General features: G+C 44.1%; 2 protein-coding genes across 5 annotated transcripts in view; both read right to left on the reverse strand.

Moving 5' to 3' along the window:
* LOC117438005 (transcriptional repressor CTCF-like) overlaps positions 1-19,811 on the reverse strand; it is a 30,586-nt gene extending 10,775 nt beyond the window's left edge. The window contains exons 1-9 of one of the 4 annotated variants that reach the window (XM_034073332.1): positions 19,688-19,811; positions 18,429-19,218; positions 17,595-17,765; positions 16,440-16,573; positions 15,235-15,355; positions 6,971-7,120; positions 5,317-5,477; positions 4,723-4,905; positions 4,215-4,350 (exon numbers count right to left, since the gene is read on the reverse strand). In XM_034073332.1, coding sequence (XP_033929223.1) covers positions 4,215-4,350; positions 4,723-4,905; positions 5,317-5,477; positions 6,971-7,120; positions 15,235-15,355; positions 16,440-16,573; positions 17,595-17,765; positions 18,429-19,218; positions 19,688-19,690 — 1,849 coding nt within the window. In that variant the 5' untranslated portion in view covers positions 19,691-19,811. Of the gene's footprint in view, positions 1-4,214; positions 4,351-4,722; positions 4,906-5,316; positions 5,478-6,970; positions 7,121-15,234; positions 15,356-16,439; positions 16,574-17,594; positions 17,766-18,428; positions 19,480-19,687 lie in introns of those variants that run through there. The other 3 variants (XM_034073331.1, XM_034073334.1, XM_034073333.1) reach the window with 3 other exon arrangements.
* Positions 12,168-14,308, reverse strand: LOC117438006 (endogenous retrovirus group K member 7 Gag polyprotein-like). The gene is made up of 2 exons (XM_034073335.1): positions 13,495-14,308; positions 12,168-13,353 (listed from the first exon to the last, which is right to left on the reverse strand). Exons 1-2 carry the CDS (start codon positions 14,038-14,040, stop codon positions 12,226-12,228), a joined length of 1,674 nt encoding a protein of 557 aa, XP_033929226.1. The 5' UTR covers positions 14,041-14,308; the 3' UTR covers positions 12,168-12,225.
* Positions 19,812-20,024: the final 213 nt, after the last annotated feature.

Below are 20,024 nucleotides of genomic sequence, written 5' to 3' on the forward strand. Positions count from 1 at the left end.
CTTTCTCCAGGCACTGGGAACTGCAGCTGAATGCCAATTTTTTTTTCAAATTTGATGGACAGGGGCTTAGCAAATTAATTGGCCAGCCCCTTCAGTACCTGCAGATGGATTTCATCAGGTCCATGGACTTGTGCATATTCAGGTTCTTAAGATGGTCTTGAACCTGTTCCTTTCCTACAGTGGGCCCAAGGTCTTCATTCTCACAGTCCCTGCATCTGCCTTCCAAGACTTGGGCAGAATGGTCAGAGCATTTGACAGTGAAGATTGAGGTAAAGAAGTCATTAAGAACCTCAGCCTTCTCCAAACAAGGGTAGCCAGTTCTCCTGACAGCTTCCAGAGAGGGACCACATTGTCACTATTCTGTCTTTTCTTTGCTACATATCCATGTAGCAAACTTGATTTTCCTTCCTGTCCTGCAGGAGGAGTAAGCAAGGGGCTGTGTGGTTCTGTGTTACCAGCTGGGCTTAAACCACAACAACATGCTTTATTCAAGAGATTAAAAAAAAAAAAAAAGAAAAAGTTACAAAAAATATAGAAACATAGAATCACAGAAGAGTTATGGTTGGAAAGGATCTTCAGATCATCAAGTTCCAAGCCCCCTGATATGGACAGGAATGAGAATTCTAGTATAAGATAAACCATTGTAGTCATAGAATCATAGAGTAGTTAGTGTTGAAAAGGACCTTAAGATCATCTAGTTCCAACCCCCCTGCCATGGGCAGGGACACCTCACACTAAACTATGCCACCCAAGGCTCTGTCCAACCTGGCCTTGAGCACCACCAGGGATGCAGCAATCACAATTCCCTTGGGCAACACATTCCAGTGCCTCACCACTCTCACAGTAAATTACTTCTTCCTTACATCTAAATATGAACTTCCCCTGTTTAAGTGTGAACCCATTACCCCTTGTCCAATCACTACAGTCCCTAATGAAGAGTCCATCCCACCATCCCTATAGTCCCCCTTCAGATACTGGAAGGCTGCCATGAGATCTCCACGCAGCCTTCCCTTCTCCAGGCTGAACAGCCCCAACTTTCTCAGCCTATCATCATATGTGAGGTGCTCCTGACCATCCCCATGGCCCTCCTCTGGAATTGTTCCAACAGTTCCATGTCCTTTTTATGTTGAGGACACCAGAACTATACACAATACTCCAAGTGAGGTCTCACAAGAGCAGACTAGAGGGGCAGGATCACCTCCTTCAAACTGCTGGTCACACTCCTTTTGATGCAGCCCAGGATACGGTTGGCTTTCTGGGCTGCAAGCGCACACTGCTGGCTCATGTTCACTTTCTCATCAGTCAACACACACATCCCCCCAAGTCCTTCTCTGCAGGGCTGGTCTGAACCTCTTCTGTGCCCAACCTGTACCTGTGCCTGGGATTGCTCCGACCCAGGTGTAGGACCTTGTACTTGGCATGGTTAAACTTCATGAGGTTGGCATCAGCCCACCTCACAAGCACCTCAAGGTCCCTCTGGATGGGGTTCCTTCCTTCCAGCATATCAACTGAACCACACAGCTTGGTGTCATTGGCAAACTTGCTGAGGGTGCCCTCAATCCCACTGTCCATGTCACCGACACAGATGTTGAACAAGACCGGTCCCCAACACCGATCAATGAGGGACATCACTCGTTACTGTTTTCCAACTGGACACAGAGCCGTTGACCCTTTTTGCATTCTGCCATCCAGACAGTTCATTATCCACCAAGTTGCCCATCCATCAGAATGATGTCTCTCCAGTTTTCAGATAAGGATGTTGTGCAGGACAGTGTCAAACGCTTTGCACAAGTCCGGGTAGATGACATCAACTGCTTTACCCCTGTCCATCAGTTCTGTAGCCCCATCATAGAAGGCCATCAAATTGGTCAGGCAGCATTTCCCCTTAGTGAAGCTATGCTGGCTGTCACCAAGCACCTTGTTGTTTTTCATGTGCCCTAGCATGCCTTCCAGGAGAAACTGCTCCCAGATTTTGCCAAGCACAAAGGTGAGACTGACTGGTCTGTAGTCCCCGGGTCATCCATTTTCCCCTTCTTGAAAATGGGGGTTATATTACCTTTTTTCCAGTCATCGGGAACTTCACCTGACTGCCATGCTTTTTTAAATGCTAGACAGTGGCTTAGCAACTTCATTCACCAGCTCCTTCAGGACCCGTGGATGGATTTCATCAGGTCCCATGGACTTGTGCACATCCAGGTTCTTAAGACAGTCTCAAACCTGATCCTTTGCTACAGTGGGCCTAATGTCTTCATTCTCACACTACCTGCACCTGCCTTCCAAGACTTGGGTGGTGTGGTCAGAACCTTTGCCAGTGAAGACCAAGGCAAAGAAGTCATTAAGAACATCAGCCTTCTCCAAATCCAGGGTAGCCAGTTCTCCTAATAGCTTCCAGAGAAGGCCCACATTTTCACTAGTCTATCTTTTATTTGCTACATACCTATAGCAGCCCTTCCTGTTATCTTTCACATCTCTTGCCAAGTTTAATTCTAACTGGGCCTTAGCTTTCCTAACCTGGTCCCTAGCTTCCCAAACAACATCCCTGTATTCTTCCCAGGCCTCCTGTCCTTGCTTCCACCTTTTATAAGCCTCTTTTTTTCCCCTCAAAGTTTCCTCAGCAGCTCCTTATCCATCCAAGGAGTTTCCTGGCCCTCCTGCTGTACTTCTTTCAAGTTGAGATGCAACACTCCTGAGCTTGTGGCAGGCGATCCCTGAAAATCAATCAACAGTCTTGGTCCCCCTGCCCTCTAGGGCTATATCCCATGGAACCTCACTAAGCAGGTTCTTGAAGAGGCCAAAGTCTGCTCTCTTGAAGTCCAGGGCAGTGAGCTTGCTGCACGCTCTTCTCACTGTCCTGAGGATCTCGAACTCCACCTTCTCATGATCGCTACAACCAAGGCTGCCCTGGAATGTCACATTTCCAACCAGCCTCTCCCTGTTGGCGAGCACGAGTTCAAGCATGGCACCTCTTCTCGTCAGCTCCTCTATTACTTGCAGAAGGAAGTTGTCTTCCACACAATCAAGGAACCTCCTGGATTGCTTGTGCCGGGCTGTACTGTCCCTCCAACAGATATCAGGGTGGTTGAAGTCTCCCATGAGAACAACAGCCTGCGAGCGTGAGGCTGTTCCTATCTCTCTGTAGACTGCTTCATCCACAGAGTCCTCTTGGTCAGGTGGTCTGTAACAGATCCCCACAGTAATGTCCCCCATAGCTGTTCTCCCTGTGAACCTGACCCACAAGCTCTCTGTTGAGTGATCACTTTTCCCCAGAGTTCCATACTCTCTAGCCTATCACTGACATGAATAGCAACTCCCCCTCCGCATTTGCCACACCTGTCTTTTCTAAAGAGCCTGTAACCTTCTATTCCAACATACCAGTCATAGGAGCCATCCCACCATTTTTCTGTGATACCAATTAACATGACTTTAGCACTTATTTCTATAGAGTCAGTCAAGGTTTGCACAAGCCATTTGACCATTCATCCTATAAAACCCAATGCCACAAAAGAATTTCAGATACACATTCTCTAGCCAGAAATATCACTGTTCTTCCAACCTAAACTTGATTAGGTACATAAAGCACTCCAGATGAAAGCCTAATTAATCAACAACACTGCTTTTGCAGAATCATCTTGGAACTGGCTGGTCTCAAGACTCTACTTGGATTTTCTTTTCAAGACATGACTAAGTTTTCCCTCAGGACTATGCCGGAGTTCTTCCTTCACAAACAGTACTGCAGCAAGGGGGATCATTATCTGCTGCAGTTTGTCATTTCTGTTCTAGAGAAGCTTACAGTGGCCATGATATTACACCTATCTGCTGAAATAAGCCTCCATCCTGCCCAGGATCCCAGGCATCAACCTCCAGGCAGCTTTTCTTAGGCAAGTTTAAGGACCACCTCTCAGGACCATAGAATGGTTTCAGCTGGAAGGGAGCCTAAAGCTCATCCAGTTCCATCCCCCTGCCACAGGCAGAGACACTTTCCACTAGACCAAGCTGCTCCAAGCCCCGTCCAGCCTGGCCTTGAACACTGCCAGGGGCAATGCATTCTCCAGTGTCTCACCACCTTCATGGTACCCTCCATACTTGGCCATGTACTATCATTTTCTGCTTGTCAACTAGATAAAACCCTTTCAAGTGCAAGAGCCAACCTGCAGAACAGGCAAACTAAATGAATCGCATGCCTGTAGTTCTCAGTGTACTGAGCTGTTTCTTACCACTGTCAGAGGAGTCTTCTTTCTTAGACCGCATCTTTCTCTTTCGGCCACGTTTGCCCTTCTTTGTTTCTCCTCCATTCTCTCCTTCCCCACCATCTAGGCCAGAGCAGTTATCAGCATGTCTGGCCATTGTGTTCTACTCAGCAGAAGATTAAACACACAAGAAAAAATACAACATGCATTGAATTCAACATCAGATATTCTGACTCTGTATTTTCTAACACATTCCTGGTAACATTTTTTGGGTAAATTTCAGTTCATTAACTTTTATGAATAAAGTTGCATTTTCCCATTGCTCATGATGTTAAAGTAAATAAGTGCTAGTACTAATTCTGTATTATACCAGGTCTCCCCACATCTTTTCCTCTCAGTAAGAAATGCTCTGTTTAAAAGATTAATACTGTGCCCTGTACCTCACCCACCTTTCCTTTTGGGTAACCATGTTCCACTCCCCTTGGCTAAAAGCCTCTTTCCACCCATTCCACCCACAATTCATGTATTCCCTTACCCTGCGAGTGAATGTTTTGCCACACTTGGAACAGACAAAGGCAGCAGGGACAAAGTTGGGATCATGGTATCGTTTGAAGTGCATATCGAGGAGCTGTTTCTGACGGAAGGTTTTATCACAGTGGCTACAGGCATAAGGTTTTTCTCCAGTATGGGTCCGTTTGTGCATGACCATGTGCCGCTCCTGACAGGGACAAGCAAGATGGGAGAAGAAGCTTGAGAACACAAGACATATGGATACAGAAGAGCAAGTTTTCAGCTAAAAGGAAGCTGAAACTTTTTCCTTAATATCAAGAAAAAAATGATTCTACAGGAATGTGAGAACCTCTTGATTGATGGCATATTCATTCCTAGCTACTTCCATCCTGGATGGACTCTAATCCCTTTGTCAACAGGAACACCAAGGTTGTAGCTTAGGAGGCATTTCTCTACAGGGGAGCACTACACCAAGAAGCAAAGGCCACTGAACTTTCCCTTCACACTCTTCAAAAGGTTGAGAGCACTAATTTGATCTTGACAGCTGGTCAAACTTAACAGCCAAGATCTCCACCTCCTATTTCCAGCTCATGTTCCAACACCAGTCCCACCACCTTACCTGTCTGCATGCATAATCACACTGGTCACACTTGAAGCGCTTCTCATTCTTGTGAGACTTCTGATGCTGTATGAGGGCATACCGCTCATGGAACACGGCATCACAGTAGCGACACTTTTTGCCCTGCTCAATGTAGGAATGCTGCTTCCGCAAGTGGACACCTGTGAGCAAAAGAATCAGAGGCTTTAACCACCATGGCTTTCTAAGCACAAAAGATTAGCCTAAAGTCTCCTTGGAGACCTTCCCTCCACATTCTCTTGAGCTCAAGGCAAAAAAGTGAAATAGTTAATTTAGGATGCAACTAAAGACCTAAAAGACTTGTAATTAAAAGCAACAAGAACAATTCCTAGACAGAAAGGGCTTGCAGGAAAACTCCAAGGTTTTCCACAGGATTCTAGATTTATTAGTCACAATCTGTGCTAGTATGAAATACTTGCATTTGATAACATGCGATTGTCAAACTAGAGAGTCTTGTGGACTGTTACAGAATCATAGAAACAACTAGGTTGGAAAAGACCTTTAAGATCATCAAGTCCAACCGTTAACCCAGCACTGCCAACGCCACCACTAAACTATGTCACTAAGGGCCTTGTCTATGCTTAAGAGTACTCAGAATTGCCTGGATACAGCCAGAGGCCAGGTAATACAACAGGGGAAAAAATTATTTCCTGCAGGACTAGAAGTCAAAGTGACAGGGCTAGAAGGCAACAGGGATACCAGCAGATAACCCCCAACTGAGATTTTAGCAATTTATTTCAAATCCTCCAACTAAGAGCAGCATACCACAGCTGCACAAGGTAGCTTAGGGCAGATTAAAGCATTAGAAGAAAAAATCATAGCTAGCATCAGTTTTCCCCTGTTGTAAGTCAGCTCATTTGCTCCCGACATCAACTGACTGACATCCTCTCAAACTGCTTCTCATCGTAGCAATTTATACTTGCCTTTACTGGAAGGGAACCTGCCTTCCCATTACTTGGGTGATGTTCTGTTTACAGACAAAGTTCTGCCAAATCATGTCTTCTTCCTTATCCACAGCTGCTCTGGGCATGATATTTTTCACCTTCTTTTAGAACATGAGTTTCCCTACTGGAATCACACTGGGTACTGTTCACTAGATCAAGACCTTCCTACTGCAAGGACTCGGGGCTCTTGTGGCAACTCAGTTCCTCCTACTCTGTCTGTGGCACACAGCTCCACATCCTGGAAAATTAAACTGTTTGGTCTAATTCAAACCTTTTAGCTTGATGAAAATATCTCTGCATGAAACTTAATGGCCTTCAACATGCAGGAAGTCACCAGATGTTCTTTAAGGTCTCTTCCAACCCCAACCCATTCTATGGTTTTATGCCTTTTTAGACCCCAAACCATATACAGTTGTAATCTCAGTCCAAGTTCAATAAATGCCTTGCATCTATAGGCTGAAAACAGTAGCTTGCCCTGTATGCTTGCAAAACATGCTACATTTTCAAAGAATGAAAAGAAACTGAATGTTCTTACAGTTTGCAGCAGCTACTGTAAGCTGAAAGGTTGTATTACCAGCCACACATCTAAGCCTGTTCTTCATATTGTACAGTTACCACAAGTATTAGGTTAGAAGAGACAGCGGTTAGATTATGCGAGCTCTAATTCTGGAGAATATCTGTGAGATACATACCCAAGTCACTCTTTCTTGCTATAACAGTATCACAGTGAGGACAGTGAAATTTGGCCACATTCTCTGTGTGCTTCTGCAAAATGTGCATCTTCATGGTCCCACTCTGAGTGAAGCGAGCATGGCAGATGTAACATTCATATGGCTTCTCTCCTTCAGGAGAAAATAGCACAAGTACTTATATTAAAGAAATCTCACCAAAAAGCCCCAAACAAAACAACCTCCCAGAACTTGGAACAGACAGCTAATTGATAGAAATAGTAACTCTAGAAAGAGCTCAATGATCCATCTCTAGAGGTTTTTGCAGAAAGGAGCATGCTGGAGCTAAGAGACTCAAGTTCAGTCTTTCAGCAAATTAGTTAAATTATTACCCTTATTCTCAGAAATGCATGAAGATCTACATGCAGGCTGCCAGAAGACAGCAGGTGGAATCAGAGTTTTTTTGGAGGCGAGGTTCTGAATGCTCATATATACATGCAAGGGCATTTCCTCCCCACCCCTCCAATTTCAGCAATACAGTTTGCCGCGGCCAGGTGGAGGGGAGAAAACACCGATACGATGTAGGTTCACAAAATGCTCCGTTTATTGTTTACAAGGCTGCTCTTAATATACTGTCTTACACGCAATCACGCATTACTTGATTGGCTGCTTCACTTTGCCCGCGAGAGGTACACGCTCCACTTTGCCTCTCCTGATTGGTTTCACACCTTCGCTTCAGCTTAGCGTTACATCATGCTTCTGGCATCTTGTTATTGCGCTCCTGTTTTGCTGACCTTGACGCTTCCTCTTCCAGCCTGGGGTCAGAAGCTCACTTTCTCACAGCTTGCTGTAAGCCTGTTAAAGCGCCCATGCTCGACCCCCAACATCTCCCCCTCTTTTTTCAAATAAGGCGTTAGTCATCTGCTGCATGCGTTGCATAATACATTGTAACAAACAAGGTCCAAAAAACAAAATTAACAACATAATCATTATTGGTCCACTAAACATCATGATTAAACTCCTTAACCAACTACTTATTCCTAACGATTTTAACCAAGAGTCTATAGGATTTGTTTCTACAGTATTTTCTTTAAGTTCAAACAATTTCTTGTGAATAGATTCAGAATGATCAGAAAGATTGTGAAGGATGTAAAGCAGCTGCAGAAGTAAACTGTACAGTGTTAACAGTCAAGGAGTTTGCTCCATCATTACACTCTCCCCCTTTGGTTTTTTTTTTTTGTTTTTTTTTGTTTTTTTTTTTTTTTAGGTGGTCAACCATAAATACCTGCTGCACTTATGCATTGACCCTTTCTTGCCCAAAATGTTGAACTGCTACCTGTTAAAACTTTTTACATGAACCTGACAACAAAAAATATACAGAACACTGTCTGCCCTCATCACACACACACAAACACACATATATGCATATATGGGATCCCACATACACTCTCCACAGAACTACAATATTTGAAACACAAAATCCGGACAATCATTGCTCCCACTGCACAGTTCCACATACAGGACGTGGCACAAGGACCTTGTAAAGACTATTAAGAAACCAGCTCCAAGAAGCATCATCGCAGTGCAAGGTGGCAGGCTCAACCTTAGCGGGCGTCCCCACAGAGGCTCTGCCTCCCTCACATCACGTGAGGCTTGGGCTTTTATACTGACTAAAATGCACACTCGTTCCAACACAGGTGGCCAGCCTGTGTTGGAAGAAGTGGTCAGCCATATCTATAAAGGTCTTGTGAGATACCAGAGGGACTCCAATCAAACATGTTTGAAATGGATCAGATGGGGTTGCTATAGATAAACAAAAGGAATCCTGCCCTATCTCATTAACCCATGTTACCCACATGTTTTGCCGATGATCCATGTTATGTGACATCATACTTCCCTGTTCCATCAGAACCACAGGTGCTGCCAGACCTAATATCTTCATTTCGTTTTTCTTCCAAAAGTTCCCTAGCTAGATTCCACAAATAGTTTATTAAGACACCGTCTGCTGTCCTCTCGTTTCCTCAGAATCTCCCTTCTTTTCCAGCCACGGTTTTACCCATTTAGCTGGGACCCATCGAGGTGGGTCATCACCTGTAGAGACACAAGCATATCCCCGTCCCCAGGTGAATAAAGTTTCTTTTTCTGTTCCCCAGGCCCCTTTTTTAGGGTCCCAAGTACGGACAGGCATTTTTAAAACAGAATTTTGTGAAGTATAGTGCAAATGTATCGGAATAACAGTTTGCTTATCATTGGTTGAAACAGGATTTTTCCAATTTAAAACATAACATGCTTTAGCTAACATATCGTGTGGCGAGAGGGTTATCTCCCCCTCTTTTTTCAAAGCGCCAAGCAAGCGTTTAATATCCTGATGTCGTCTTTCGACAATGCCCTGGCCAGTAGTATTGTAAGGTATGCCTGTAACATGTTTAACACCCCATTGCTTTAGAAATTGTTCACTCCAGTGTCCTACATAACTTGGCGCATTGTCTGTCTTTATCATTTCAGGAACCCCTAGGACAGCAAAAGCCTGTAACCAGTGTTGTTTCACTGCTTTAAAGGCTGTTGTAGTTAGTGCTGAGGCCCATACTGCATGACTATGAGTATCAACTGAGACATGTAAATATTTCAGTCGACCAAAAGGGGGGTATTCTGTAACATCAGTCTGCCATACTTTTCTTGGGCCTAAGCCTCGCGGGTTAACTCCATGTTGTTGTAATGGAGCAATACGGGCGCAATCAGGGCAGGCTGCGACAATATTTCGAGCCTGAGACCTAGATAGTCCAAATTCCTGCTGTAGACCTCTTGAGGATTGATGAAAAAACTCATGTGACTGACGAGCCGCTTCAAAGTTCTGTAGCACGACTGGTCCTGCAACCGCTCGGTCAATTACAGCATTACCCTGGGAAAAGATACCAGGTAAGTTGGTATGACTTCGCATGTGGCAGCACCAGATGGGCTCCTTACGTTCTTGAATTATACCCTTTAGGCGAATTACCAATTCTTCAATTTCCAATGTTCCAATTTTACCTATTTTTGCACAGTCAATACGATTGACTACACTGACTGCATATGCTGAATCGGATACAATATTTAAGGCTTGTGAGGAAAACCAATTTAAGGTTTCAACAATGGCTTGTAGTTCTAAGATTTGCACTGATTTTCCTGTGTCAGTCCATATCTTTAGTTTCCAATTTTGATTGTCTTGCCATGCGAAGCCATATTTCCCAGTACGTCCACTGGCATCAGTGAATACAGTAAGTGCATTTGATATAGGTTTTTGTTTCACAATAGGCCCTCTCATTATAATAGAGGTTGTTTGAAACAGCGGATGAGAGGGATAATGTGTTGACAATTGTACCCCATTAACTGCAAGAGCAAAGGTCATAGAACATAATGACCATTCTTGGATTAAATCAGTAGTTTTCCAAGGTAGTACAAATACAGAAGGATCAACACCAAACACCAACCTGACACGTTCTTTGGCTTTTAACAATAGGGACCCAATATAATCCTGGAGCGTGGTAACAGATGCAGAAGGCTGATACGATGGGAAAACCCATTCTAGGATCGCTAAGTGTTTTTCAATTTGTTGCACTATAATAGCAGATCTGTATTGCTGTGATCCATAAACCAAAACCATAACTGGATATTCAGGGTCATATCTATAAACCTGTTGTTGCTCAATTTTTGTCTCAATTACTTTAAGAGAGTCATGTGCCTTATTTGTAAGATGACGTGGTTCTAAGGGATCTACGGAATCCTTAAGAAGTTCAAATAACGGTTCAAGATCCTCATTAGTGATTCCGCACCAGGTACGTATCCATTGGATATCTCCCACAAGTTTTTGAACATCGTTAACTGTATTGATTTCTGACTGCAATTTTAATTTTCCCGGCCTTACTCTTGTTTCTGTTACCATCATTCCAAGGTACAACCATGGATTTCGTCTCTGTATCTTTTCAGGCGCTATATATAACCCAAATTGTTGTAATGTTTCCTTAAAGTCTGTCTCTGCTTGTTCTGACAGGCTTTCAGGAGTGGCAATTAAAATATCATCCATATAGTGATATACAATGGGTTTTGAATATTTTTCTCTCCACTTTTGGAGAGCTAGATCAACATACCATTGACACATGGTAGGAGAATTGCGCATACCCTGTGGTAAAACAACCCACTCATATCTCCGTGAGGGTCGAGATACATTTTTCTGTGGAACACTAAAAGCAAATCTTTCTGTGTCTGAGGGATGCAGCGGTATAGAAAAAAAACAATCCTTTAAATCAATAATTAAAAGATGCCATTCTTTTGGTAAAGCCACTGGTGAGGGTAAACCAGGTTGTAACGCCCCCATAGGTTTCATTCTAGCATTCACGGCTCTGAGATCATGGAGCAATCTCCATTTTCCAGATTTTTTCTTTATGACAAATATAGGGGTATTCCATTCACTAACAGAGGGCTTTATATGTCCTAATTTTAATTGTTCTTCCACCAGTTCTTCAATAGCTTCGAGTTTTTCATCTGTTAAAGGCCACTGAGGCACCCAAACAGGAGAATCTGATTGCCATTGGATCTTTAACATGGGTGGCCTCCGTTCCTCAGTAGCCACTACTAAAAATCCTGCGTTCTTAAGGTTACTCCCCATTGTGCCATAACATCCCTCCCTAAGATCCATAGGGGAGTATGCATGACATATGGTCGTACCCAAGCTTGGTTGTCATCTACTGCATCCTTGAAACACACAAATTCGACACTTTGTAGCGTTTTAGATTCACCCCCTATTCCACTGACAAGTATGGATGTACTTTGCAGTGGCCAAGCCTTTGGCCAAGATGCAATGGGAATAATAGTCACATCTGACCCAGTGTCTAGCATCATTTCTATTGTTTCATTACCCAGTGTTTCATTCTTACATGATATTATCACCTTACGCATGGGTCTTGTGGCCTGAATGGTAGTGGAAAACATTACTAAAGGCCCTGCTGTGTTTCCAGTACTACCGAGAGCTCCCATACCTCTGTTGTGATTACGAGATACAGGTACTTGAGAACAAAATGGAATTAATTGTGCTATTCTGCTACCTTGCGTAATAGTGACTGGAGGTGCAAAGACTTTTATCATAATCTTAATTATTCCTTCATAATCAGCATCAATTAACCCAGGCATGACAAAAATACCCTGCCGACTTGATGAAGAACGACCGATCAATAAAGCACTCAATCCTCCCCCCAATGGACCAGTGGCAGTTGAATCCACCACTGTCACCTCCCCAGTTGAAATAGTTACTGTTCTTGCCACGGCCAGGTCGACGCCTGCGCTTCCGTTGGTTGCTGCTGTGAGCTCATAGAGGCAGCCATGGCGTGCTGTTGTGCTGTTGAGTATTTCGGTGCCGCGCCCAACTCGCGGCGCTGGAAGTTTTCCGACAGCGGTGTTCCGTCCTTCTTAAATCGGGACTTGCAATCTGCAGCTTTATGACCAAACTTATCACAACGGTTACATATATTTGCAGACGGTTTTGAGAATTCCTTTTTCCCTTTGAGAGGACAATGCTTTTTCAAATGTCCCATCTGTCCACATTGATAGCATTGTCCCCTCCCAGGGCCGTTGTCTCCTTTTCCCAACCCCCCGTGTTTAAGGGCAGCCGCTAAAGCGACGGCATGTATATTAGCCCGCTGCTTTTCCTCCTCCAAGGGTGCTTTTGAACAAATATCAATCATTTGAACTAAAGATGCGCCCTGGGGCAAGGTAGCAATAAGCCTTTTGCATGTTGTATTAGCATTCTGGGTAGCAACTTCCTTTAACAAGGGTGTTTTAATATCTGGGTCTATATCGGGGTTGCTGTCAATTGAGTCTCTCACTCGATCCATAAAAGTCAAAAACAATTCATCATCCCCTTGTTTTATCTGTAAATAGGGAGGGTTTGGTTTCCCCATTTTCAGTAAGGCACTAAAAGCTTCTAGGGCAGCAGCCTTACTTTGTGAAAGCACCCGGGGAGGAAGAGCTGCTTGTCGTTGTGGATCTATATATCTCCCGGTTCCCATTAACATTTCCAAAGTAGCATATTTCAGTGGATCCCCGTCTGGTAAATAGACATTGTCTAGTTGTTTTAGCTCTAAGCGTTCCTGCCACTTTACCAGAAACATTGTAAAAGCCGTAGCCCCTAGGAGAGTTTCCATAAGCAATCTAATATCGGCAGGAACAAGCTCCTGGTATTTCATAAAGGCTGTCATCTGTCTTCGTACAGCCGAATTAGTGGCTCCATAGGCCATAACACTTTGTTGTAATTTTGAGACCAAATTCCAGTCTAAAGGTGTCCATTCTGCTCCATTCTGTCTCCGCCCCATGTCAAAAGAATGATCTGTAGGGATATATTCGTTTACTCTTTTAGGGATATACCCCTTTGCCCTCTCATCCTCTAACATTCCTTCATCTAAATCATCCTGTAAGTCTCTTTTTTCTTTTTCTGTTAATCCTTCCCCTGCTCCATACAAGCGTTTTATTTTTTCATGACCTTCTTTAATCGTTAGCTTTCCCTGTCTAATTGCCCTCTTGATCCCTTCTCGTCCCCCGGCGTCTAATTTCTCCTTTTGGTCCAACTGTCTTTCAATATTCTTGATTCCTTCTTTAATTGCCTCCATGGCTTTTTTATACATTTCTTTCTTTTTACCCGTATCACCATCCTTGTCTAAATTTTTCACAGCTATCATTAACCTTGCCATTTGGTGGCGCTGTTGCCTTAGTTCTTTCACAAGTTCAGCATAAGGCGATTCTTTTTGTAGTTCGTCATCATCATCAGACGGCAAGGGTACATTTTCGGGCAGTACCTCCATAGGTTCTGGCTCAGGGGGTGCAGATGGTTGCGTGGGCAACTCATCTGAGGGGTCCCAGGGGATAATTAAGTCATCAAACTCCCCCTTCTTATGCACTGGTGCAGCAATTTTTGTTTTTTCAGGGGAGGTACGGGGGGGCACTGGATCAGGGAGGGGGCCCCCCTCGATTAAGTCCGTTTCCCCCAAGTCCGAGTTTTTCGTACTCTCACTCAAGGCATCCTTCAACGCAGCTGCGATTTCCGCCTCTGCATGCATTTGATCAATCATGAGCTTAATGGAGCGGTAAGTGCGTGTTAATTTCTTCGCCCCTTTATGCTCTGTCTGAACGCTCTCCCACAATTCTTCTCCTATCTTACGCCATTGATCTTTGGAAAATAACTGCCGTATTTTCTAACAACCCCCTTTTCCGGCACCAAAACAAAAGGTCCACAAGTTCCTGTCGGGGTATCGAGTACCCTGTTTTCTTCGCTACGCATAGCAATCCCTCTATCGTAGCCTTTTCTATCGCTGATACAGCGGAACCCATCCCGAACCAGACCGCAGTCTGCCTGACTCACCGGTCAGCCGTGGCCACGTAATTTGAGCTCTTTTCCTGCCTCTCTCGGACAGCCTGCCTCTCTCGGGCAGCCGGGATCTCCACCTTCTCTCGTCCGCGGTCTCTCTCTCTCCTGGTATCACGTCGAGGTCACCAGAATGCCGCGGCCAGGTGGAGGGGAGAAAACACCGATACGATGTAGGTTCACAAAATGCTCCGTTTATTGATTACAAGGCTGCTCTTAATATACTGTCTTACACGCAATCACGCATTACTTGATTGGCTGCTTCACTTTGCCCGCGAGAGGTACACGCTCCACTTTGCCTCTCCTGATTGGTTTCACACCTTCGCTTCAGCTTAGCGTTACATCATGCTTCTGGCATCTTGTTATTGTGCTCCTGTTTTGCTGACCTTGACGCTTCCTCTTCCAGCCTGGGGTCAGAGGTTCACTTTCTCACAGCTTGCTGCAAGCCTGTTAAAGCGCCCATGCTCGACCCCCAACAACGGTTAAACTGGCACTCCAGTAACATTCTGTGCCAAAACCATCCTTATGTCTATTGAAGGAAAAGTTCAGGTCTTTACTAACATGCATGAGATGCTTTTGCAAATACACTCATGCATGAAATTGCAAACGGCTATAATATTCTGCTGGAAGCTGAACACTGATAGTAGAAGTTTCTTCTGTTCCTACCACAAGTGCCTGTCTTTTCTCACCTCACAAACTGGAAATCAGAGTCCTCCAAGCTCACTTCTCGGGGCAGATTATAAATTTACTAGTGCTTACAAATCATGGTGCATTCTCCTCAGCTGCAGACTTTATTAAAGTTTAATATTAAACTACAAAATAGCATTCTTTTACTGCTTAAGTGCTAGCACACATTGTACACAGCCTCAGCACTGACACTAAAACCCCAGGACATCAATACCAGAGTGGGTCCTCATGTGCCTCTTCAGTTTGTAGGTATCCCTGCTGGCATAGCTGCACAAGCTGCACTGGAACGGACGCTCTCCAGTGTGAGAACGGATGTGGCGTTTCAATTTGCTAACCTGGAAGTCAAGAACAAGACTGAAGTTAGCAGAAAGGAGCAGGTCAGATCACCAAAATACCAGAAATCAGTCAAGAGTTTAAGGTAGTCTGGTTTTATCTTGTTGCTAAATCAAACACACATTTTAATGCCACTCTCACACTGCAGTCACATGCTCTTGCCCACCCTACTTCACCTGCCAACCTCATTCACAGCCTTGCTTGATGCTTGCCCCACACTCAGTGCAGCCTGATTTGGAGTCCTGTGTTCACCTTACTGTTACCAATCATCTCAGCATCTGAAGACATGTTAAAATTTGAGAGTATCCTGGAGAGACACAAGAAAGTGTTCTGGGAAAGCATGAGCCAATGGAACACTGGTCAGTGTGCCCTGCACAGGGTGTTTTTCTCCACAGGTGCTTCCTTGGGTCCTCTCCAGTTACATTGAGGAATATGATAAATCAATTCCCTACCAAGAACAGCAACAACAACAAAATAATAATAAAAAAATCTAGTCCTACAATCAACAGGATGACCGAATTCCTTACCTCTCTTGCTTTTATTTAGAAAGTACAAACCCAGCTCAAAGGTCAACATAAACACAAATGTTAAGACATTCTCTAACTCCAGCCTGACCATGCTGCTTTATCACCAACTTATGTCTACAAAATGCAGTGTGAGCTCACAGAAGGACCAACTTGATTATTCTTTCCCAATGCATACTATGAAAATCACTGCAACACAATTTATTCAGCACTCAAACCACAAGGCTTGGAATTACAGCACTGCAGCCACAGAGATGGCTGCCTGCTTCAGCAGAGCACACAATTCCTGCAGGCCAAATAAGAAACAATGACAACTACTGTCTCCAAGGAGGAAACAGGTATTACCCAGGATTTCTGCGCATAAATGCTCTCAAACTGTTTCCTCATTAACTAAGGAAACCTCACCATTTGCTTTCAAGAACAGATGCAATTTATAAGTTTTTTTGCTCAGAGCCTTCTAAGCAAATCAAATAGGAAATGCCTAAGAACAGAGTATCTAAAAGGTGGTAAACAAGCTTCAAAGCCTCCAAGGAAGCCTTCAGTGCTGTAACAACCAACATACCTCCACACTAGCATAATCACACATTGAACATTTGAATGGTTTCTCATGGGTATGTTTGTAGCGGCGATGCCGAACCAGTTCTCCACTGGTCACAAAGGCCATGTCACAGTCCGGGCACTTGTGAGGGCGAGTACCTAATGGTTTGCAGCAAAAACAGGAGACAATGACATTGAGATTTAGTGATAAAAGGAAAAAAAAACAACCCCAAACTGTCCCATATTTTAAGTAATGGATTGAAAATCTTGGAGCATGATACCCTTTCAGTGAGGAAGGGCTCCCTTTTCTATCCCTTAGTGATTTATAAGACATAAGCATACAGAGAAAATGAGGGACATGAATCACACTTCTTTTGACAGAAAGGTCACAACAAGCTGAAGTTTAATTACAGTTCAATTACCTGTAGTTTTATGCCAGAAAATTTAGTAAGGAGCAACATAAATGTGCTACAGTTCCTAGCCACAAGTTTTATTGGTCCGGTTTATTATCTATTCCCTGGGGTTAAGATGGCTTCCCCCCCCCCTTTTTTGGTTATTTTCAATTCCTTTATGTTTAGCTCCTTATTCTCATCTTAGTTTTCTGCAAGCAGGGGTGGCAACACAACACTCAGAACACAAATACCCAAGACAAATGGAACATTTCTACAACTACAGGTGATGCTGGACCAAGCCCAGGAACAGTTTTATACCTGTGGCCAGGCAGCAAAAAACTTGATTTGTATGAGAAACAAACAGCAATACATGGTCCTCTTCATTAGGGTCTGTAGCAATAGGATAAGGGGTGTTGGGTTCAAACTTAAACAGGGGAGATTTAGGTTGGATATAAGGAAGAAATTTTTAACTGTGAGAGTGGTGAGACACTGGCATAGGCTGCCTAAGGAAGTTGTGATGCCCCATCCCTGGCAGTGTTCAAGGCCAGGTTGGATGGGGCTTGGAGAAAACCTGGTCTAGTGGAAGGTGCCCCTGCCCATGGCAGGGGGGTTGGAACTGGATGAGCTTTAAGGTCCCTTCCAACCCAAAGCATTCTGCGATTCTATGGTTTCTTCCTTTTTAGCCTGTTCCATGAGAGGTATTGGATTCATGATGGATCCATCCTGGTTCTCTCTTTGTTCTAACAGAGTGGATCCTACAGAAACAAGGTATGCAAGAGCAAGAGTACCTGTGTGAGTGTTGAGGTGGTTCCTCAGCAATGTGACTGTCCGGAAAGCCCTGCCACAGAGATGGCACTTATGTGGTCTTTCATCAGTGTGGCTTTTCATGTGGCGGTCCAAGTTGGAACGACGTGGACAAGTGTAACTGCACAGTTCACACTGGAATGTTTTTTTTACACCTAGCCATGAAGGAAATAATCTTTAGTCTTGACAGTACTGCGGTCTACTGTGTAACCTAAGAGTTCAGCAGGTAAAAAGGAAAGGTTCTTGGAGGTGTCACTACCACAAGGAACCAACATGTACCATTAAATTCAACTGCATATCCTTCAGAACAATCATTGCCTACAGCTGGCTTGGTTTCAATTTACATTAGTATGCCAACACTCAATATTCCTTCTCTAAAAAGGGTTCCTTCCTTAACTTACAGCTTTAAGAAAAGTCAAACATACCTATTGCTGCATTTTGTACCATCTTACCTTCCCCAGCAATTGGTTAGGAAAAACCCCACAGACCTAATTATACCATTGGTTTCTGATGTAAACCATGTGTACACAAACACATATATATTGCAGTGAAGAGAAAAACTTCTTCAATTGTTGTCATATAGGAATACTAATGCCACAGCATCCTACTCAAGGAAAATTAGTTCCTCTATAGCCTAGATAGAGGAGACAGGAGATTTACCCAGGAAACAAGAGCTGAGTGTTATTACGTAAAGAATAAGTGTCACTGGGCATGCTTGCTTTCCTCCCACTTGGACCTACTCAGTCACTTCAATCATACTGCAAGGTCTCACCGTAACAAATACGTTTTCAAAATCCACTTGTAGATGGGGAGCTTACCTTTCTTTTTAATTTTTGTTGGCTTAGGTGGCTTCATATTGCCCACCACCTTTTCTGCATTCACCTCAGACAACAAACCCTCCTGCTGCTCCTCTTCAAAGTCATACACCGAGACATCCACATCTTTGCCTTCCTCAGTGTAGCGAAGCTTACTCTTTTTGGTTTTCTTTGTTTTTTTGGCTGGTGGCTGATAGTCTGGATCTTTTTGCCAATTAGGATCTTCCTGTGGCTGAAGTTCACCTTGTTCCAGTGTCTCCACCTCACCATTTGCACCCACTTTCACTACTTGGAAGCCTTCTGGTAAAGGGAGGGTGTGACATATCATGGGCTCTCCCTCTTGCAGGCCTCCTTTGGAGGTTTCATTTTCATAAGCTCCCTGAAGTTCTTCCACAGATGTGGTGGCAACAGGTACAGTCACCGGTACAGGTACTTGGACCAGTTGAAGCTCACCAAGGTTTATAGGCTGCTCTTCCATATTAACAACCTGAAGTGTAATGATCTGTGTGTCATCCACTGTAGCCTCCGTTTCATGAGGCACTGTGCCTTCCATTACTTCAGTCTTCATTTGAAGAAGAGCTGGATCCAACTGCTCCATCATCACCATCTGCATACCACTGTTAACATCCTGCACTACTTCACCCCCATCTGCTTGGTCTGGTGGTATGTGACAGCCATCGTCCTCCTGCCCACCTTCACGGCGTCTTTGATAGGTTTTTCTCTCTTTCCCTTTAATAAAAGTTTCCGACTCCTCCACGATAGCTTCAACTGCCTCACCTTCCATTTTACCTTTCTGCTGTAAAAACAAGAGAATGAATGCCACACACCATCCAGTGGAGGTTCAACAACTGCACAAACCCCACAGAGGGACAAACAGCCTAACTGAAAGCAATGGGCTCAACAGCAGCCATCACGTTCAGAAACAGGATTTGAGAATTGGAGTCTCCACTATGACTATGAGCCTATGAGCACTGGAAACCAAGGCAACCGCATAATGCTGCCTGAAGTGAGACAACTTGTCCTGGGTTCAGCTGTAACAGCTATTTTTCTCCTTCTTACTAGCTGGTGCAGTGCTGTGTTTTTGACTTTAGCCTGAGAACAATGCTGATAACACACCAATGTTTTTAGTTGTTGCTCAGTAATGCTTATTACAATCAAGACCATTTCAGTCTCATGCTCTGACAGTGAGGAGGGGCACAACATGCTAGGAGGAAGCAGAGACAGGACACCTGACCTGAAGTAGACAAAGGGGTATTCCATACCATAGTACATCATGTCCAGTATATAGACTGGGAGGAGTTACTCGGAAGGCCCAGATCACTGCTCAGGTCAGGCTGGGTAACTGTCAACAAATGTTGAGCAATTATATTGTGCATCACTTATGCTTATTATTGATTTTCCTTTCCCCTTTTAGCTCCCCTTGTTATTTCCCTTATTATTATTAGTGGTGGTAGCAGTAGTGGTTTTGTATTATACTTTAGTTACTGGACTGCTCTTATCTCAACCCATGGGATTTTTAGTCTTTCAAGTCTCTTCCCCATCCCTCCGGGGGGGGGGGGGGGGGAAGGAATTGAGTGAGCAGCTGCATAGTGCCAAGCC

This window comes from Melopsittacus undulatus, chromosome W (genome assembly GCF_012275295.1).
Source record: "Melopsittacus undulatus isolate bMelUnd1 chromosome W, bMelUnd1.mat.Z, whole genome shotgun sequence".
NCBI classification, from domain to species: Eukaryota; Metazoa; Chordata; class Aves; order Psittaciformes; family Psittaculidae; genus Melopsittacus; species Melopsittacus undulatus.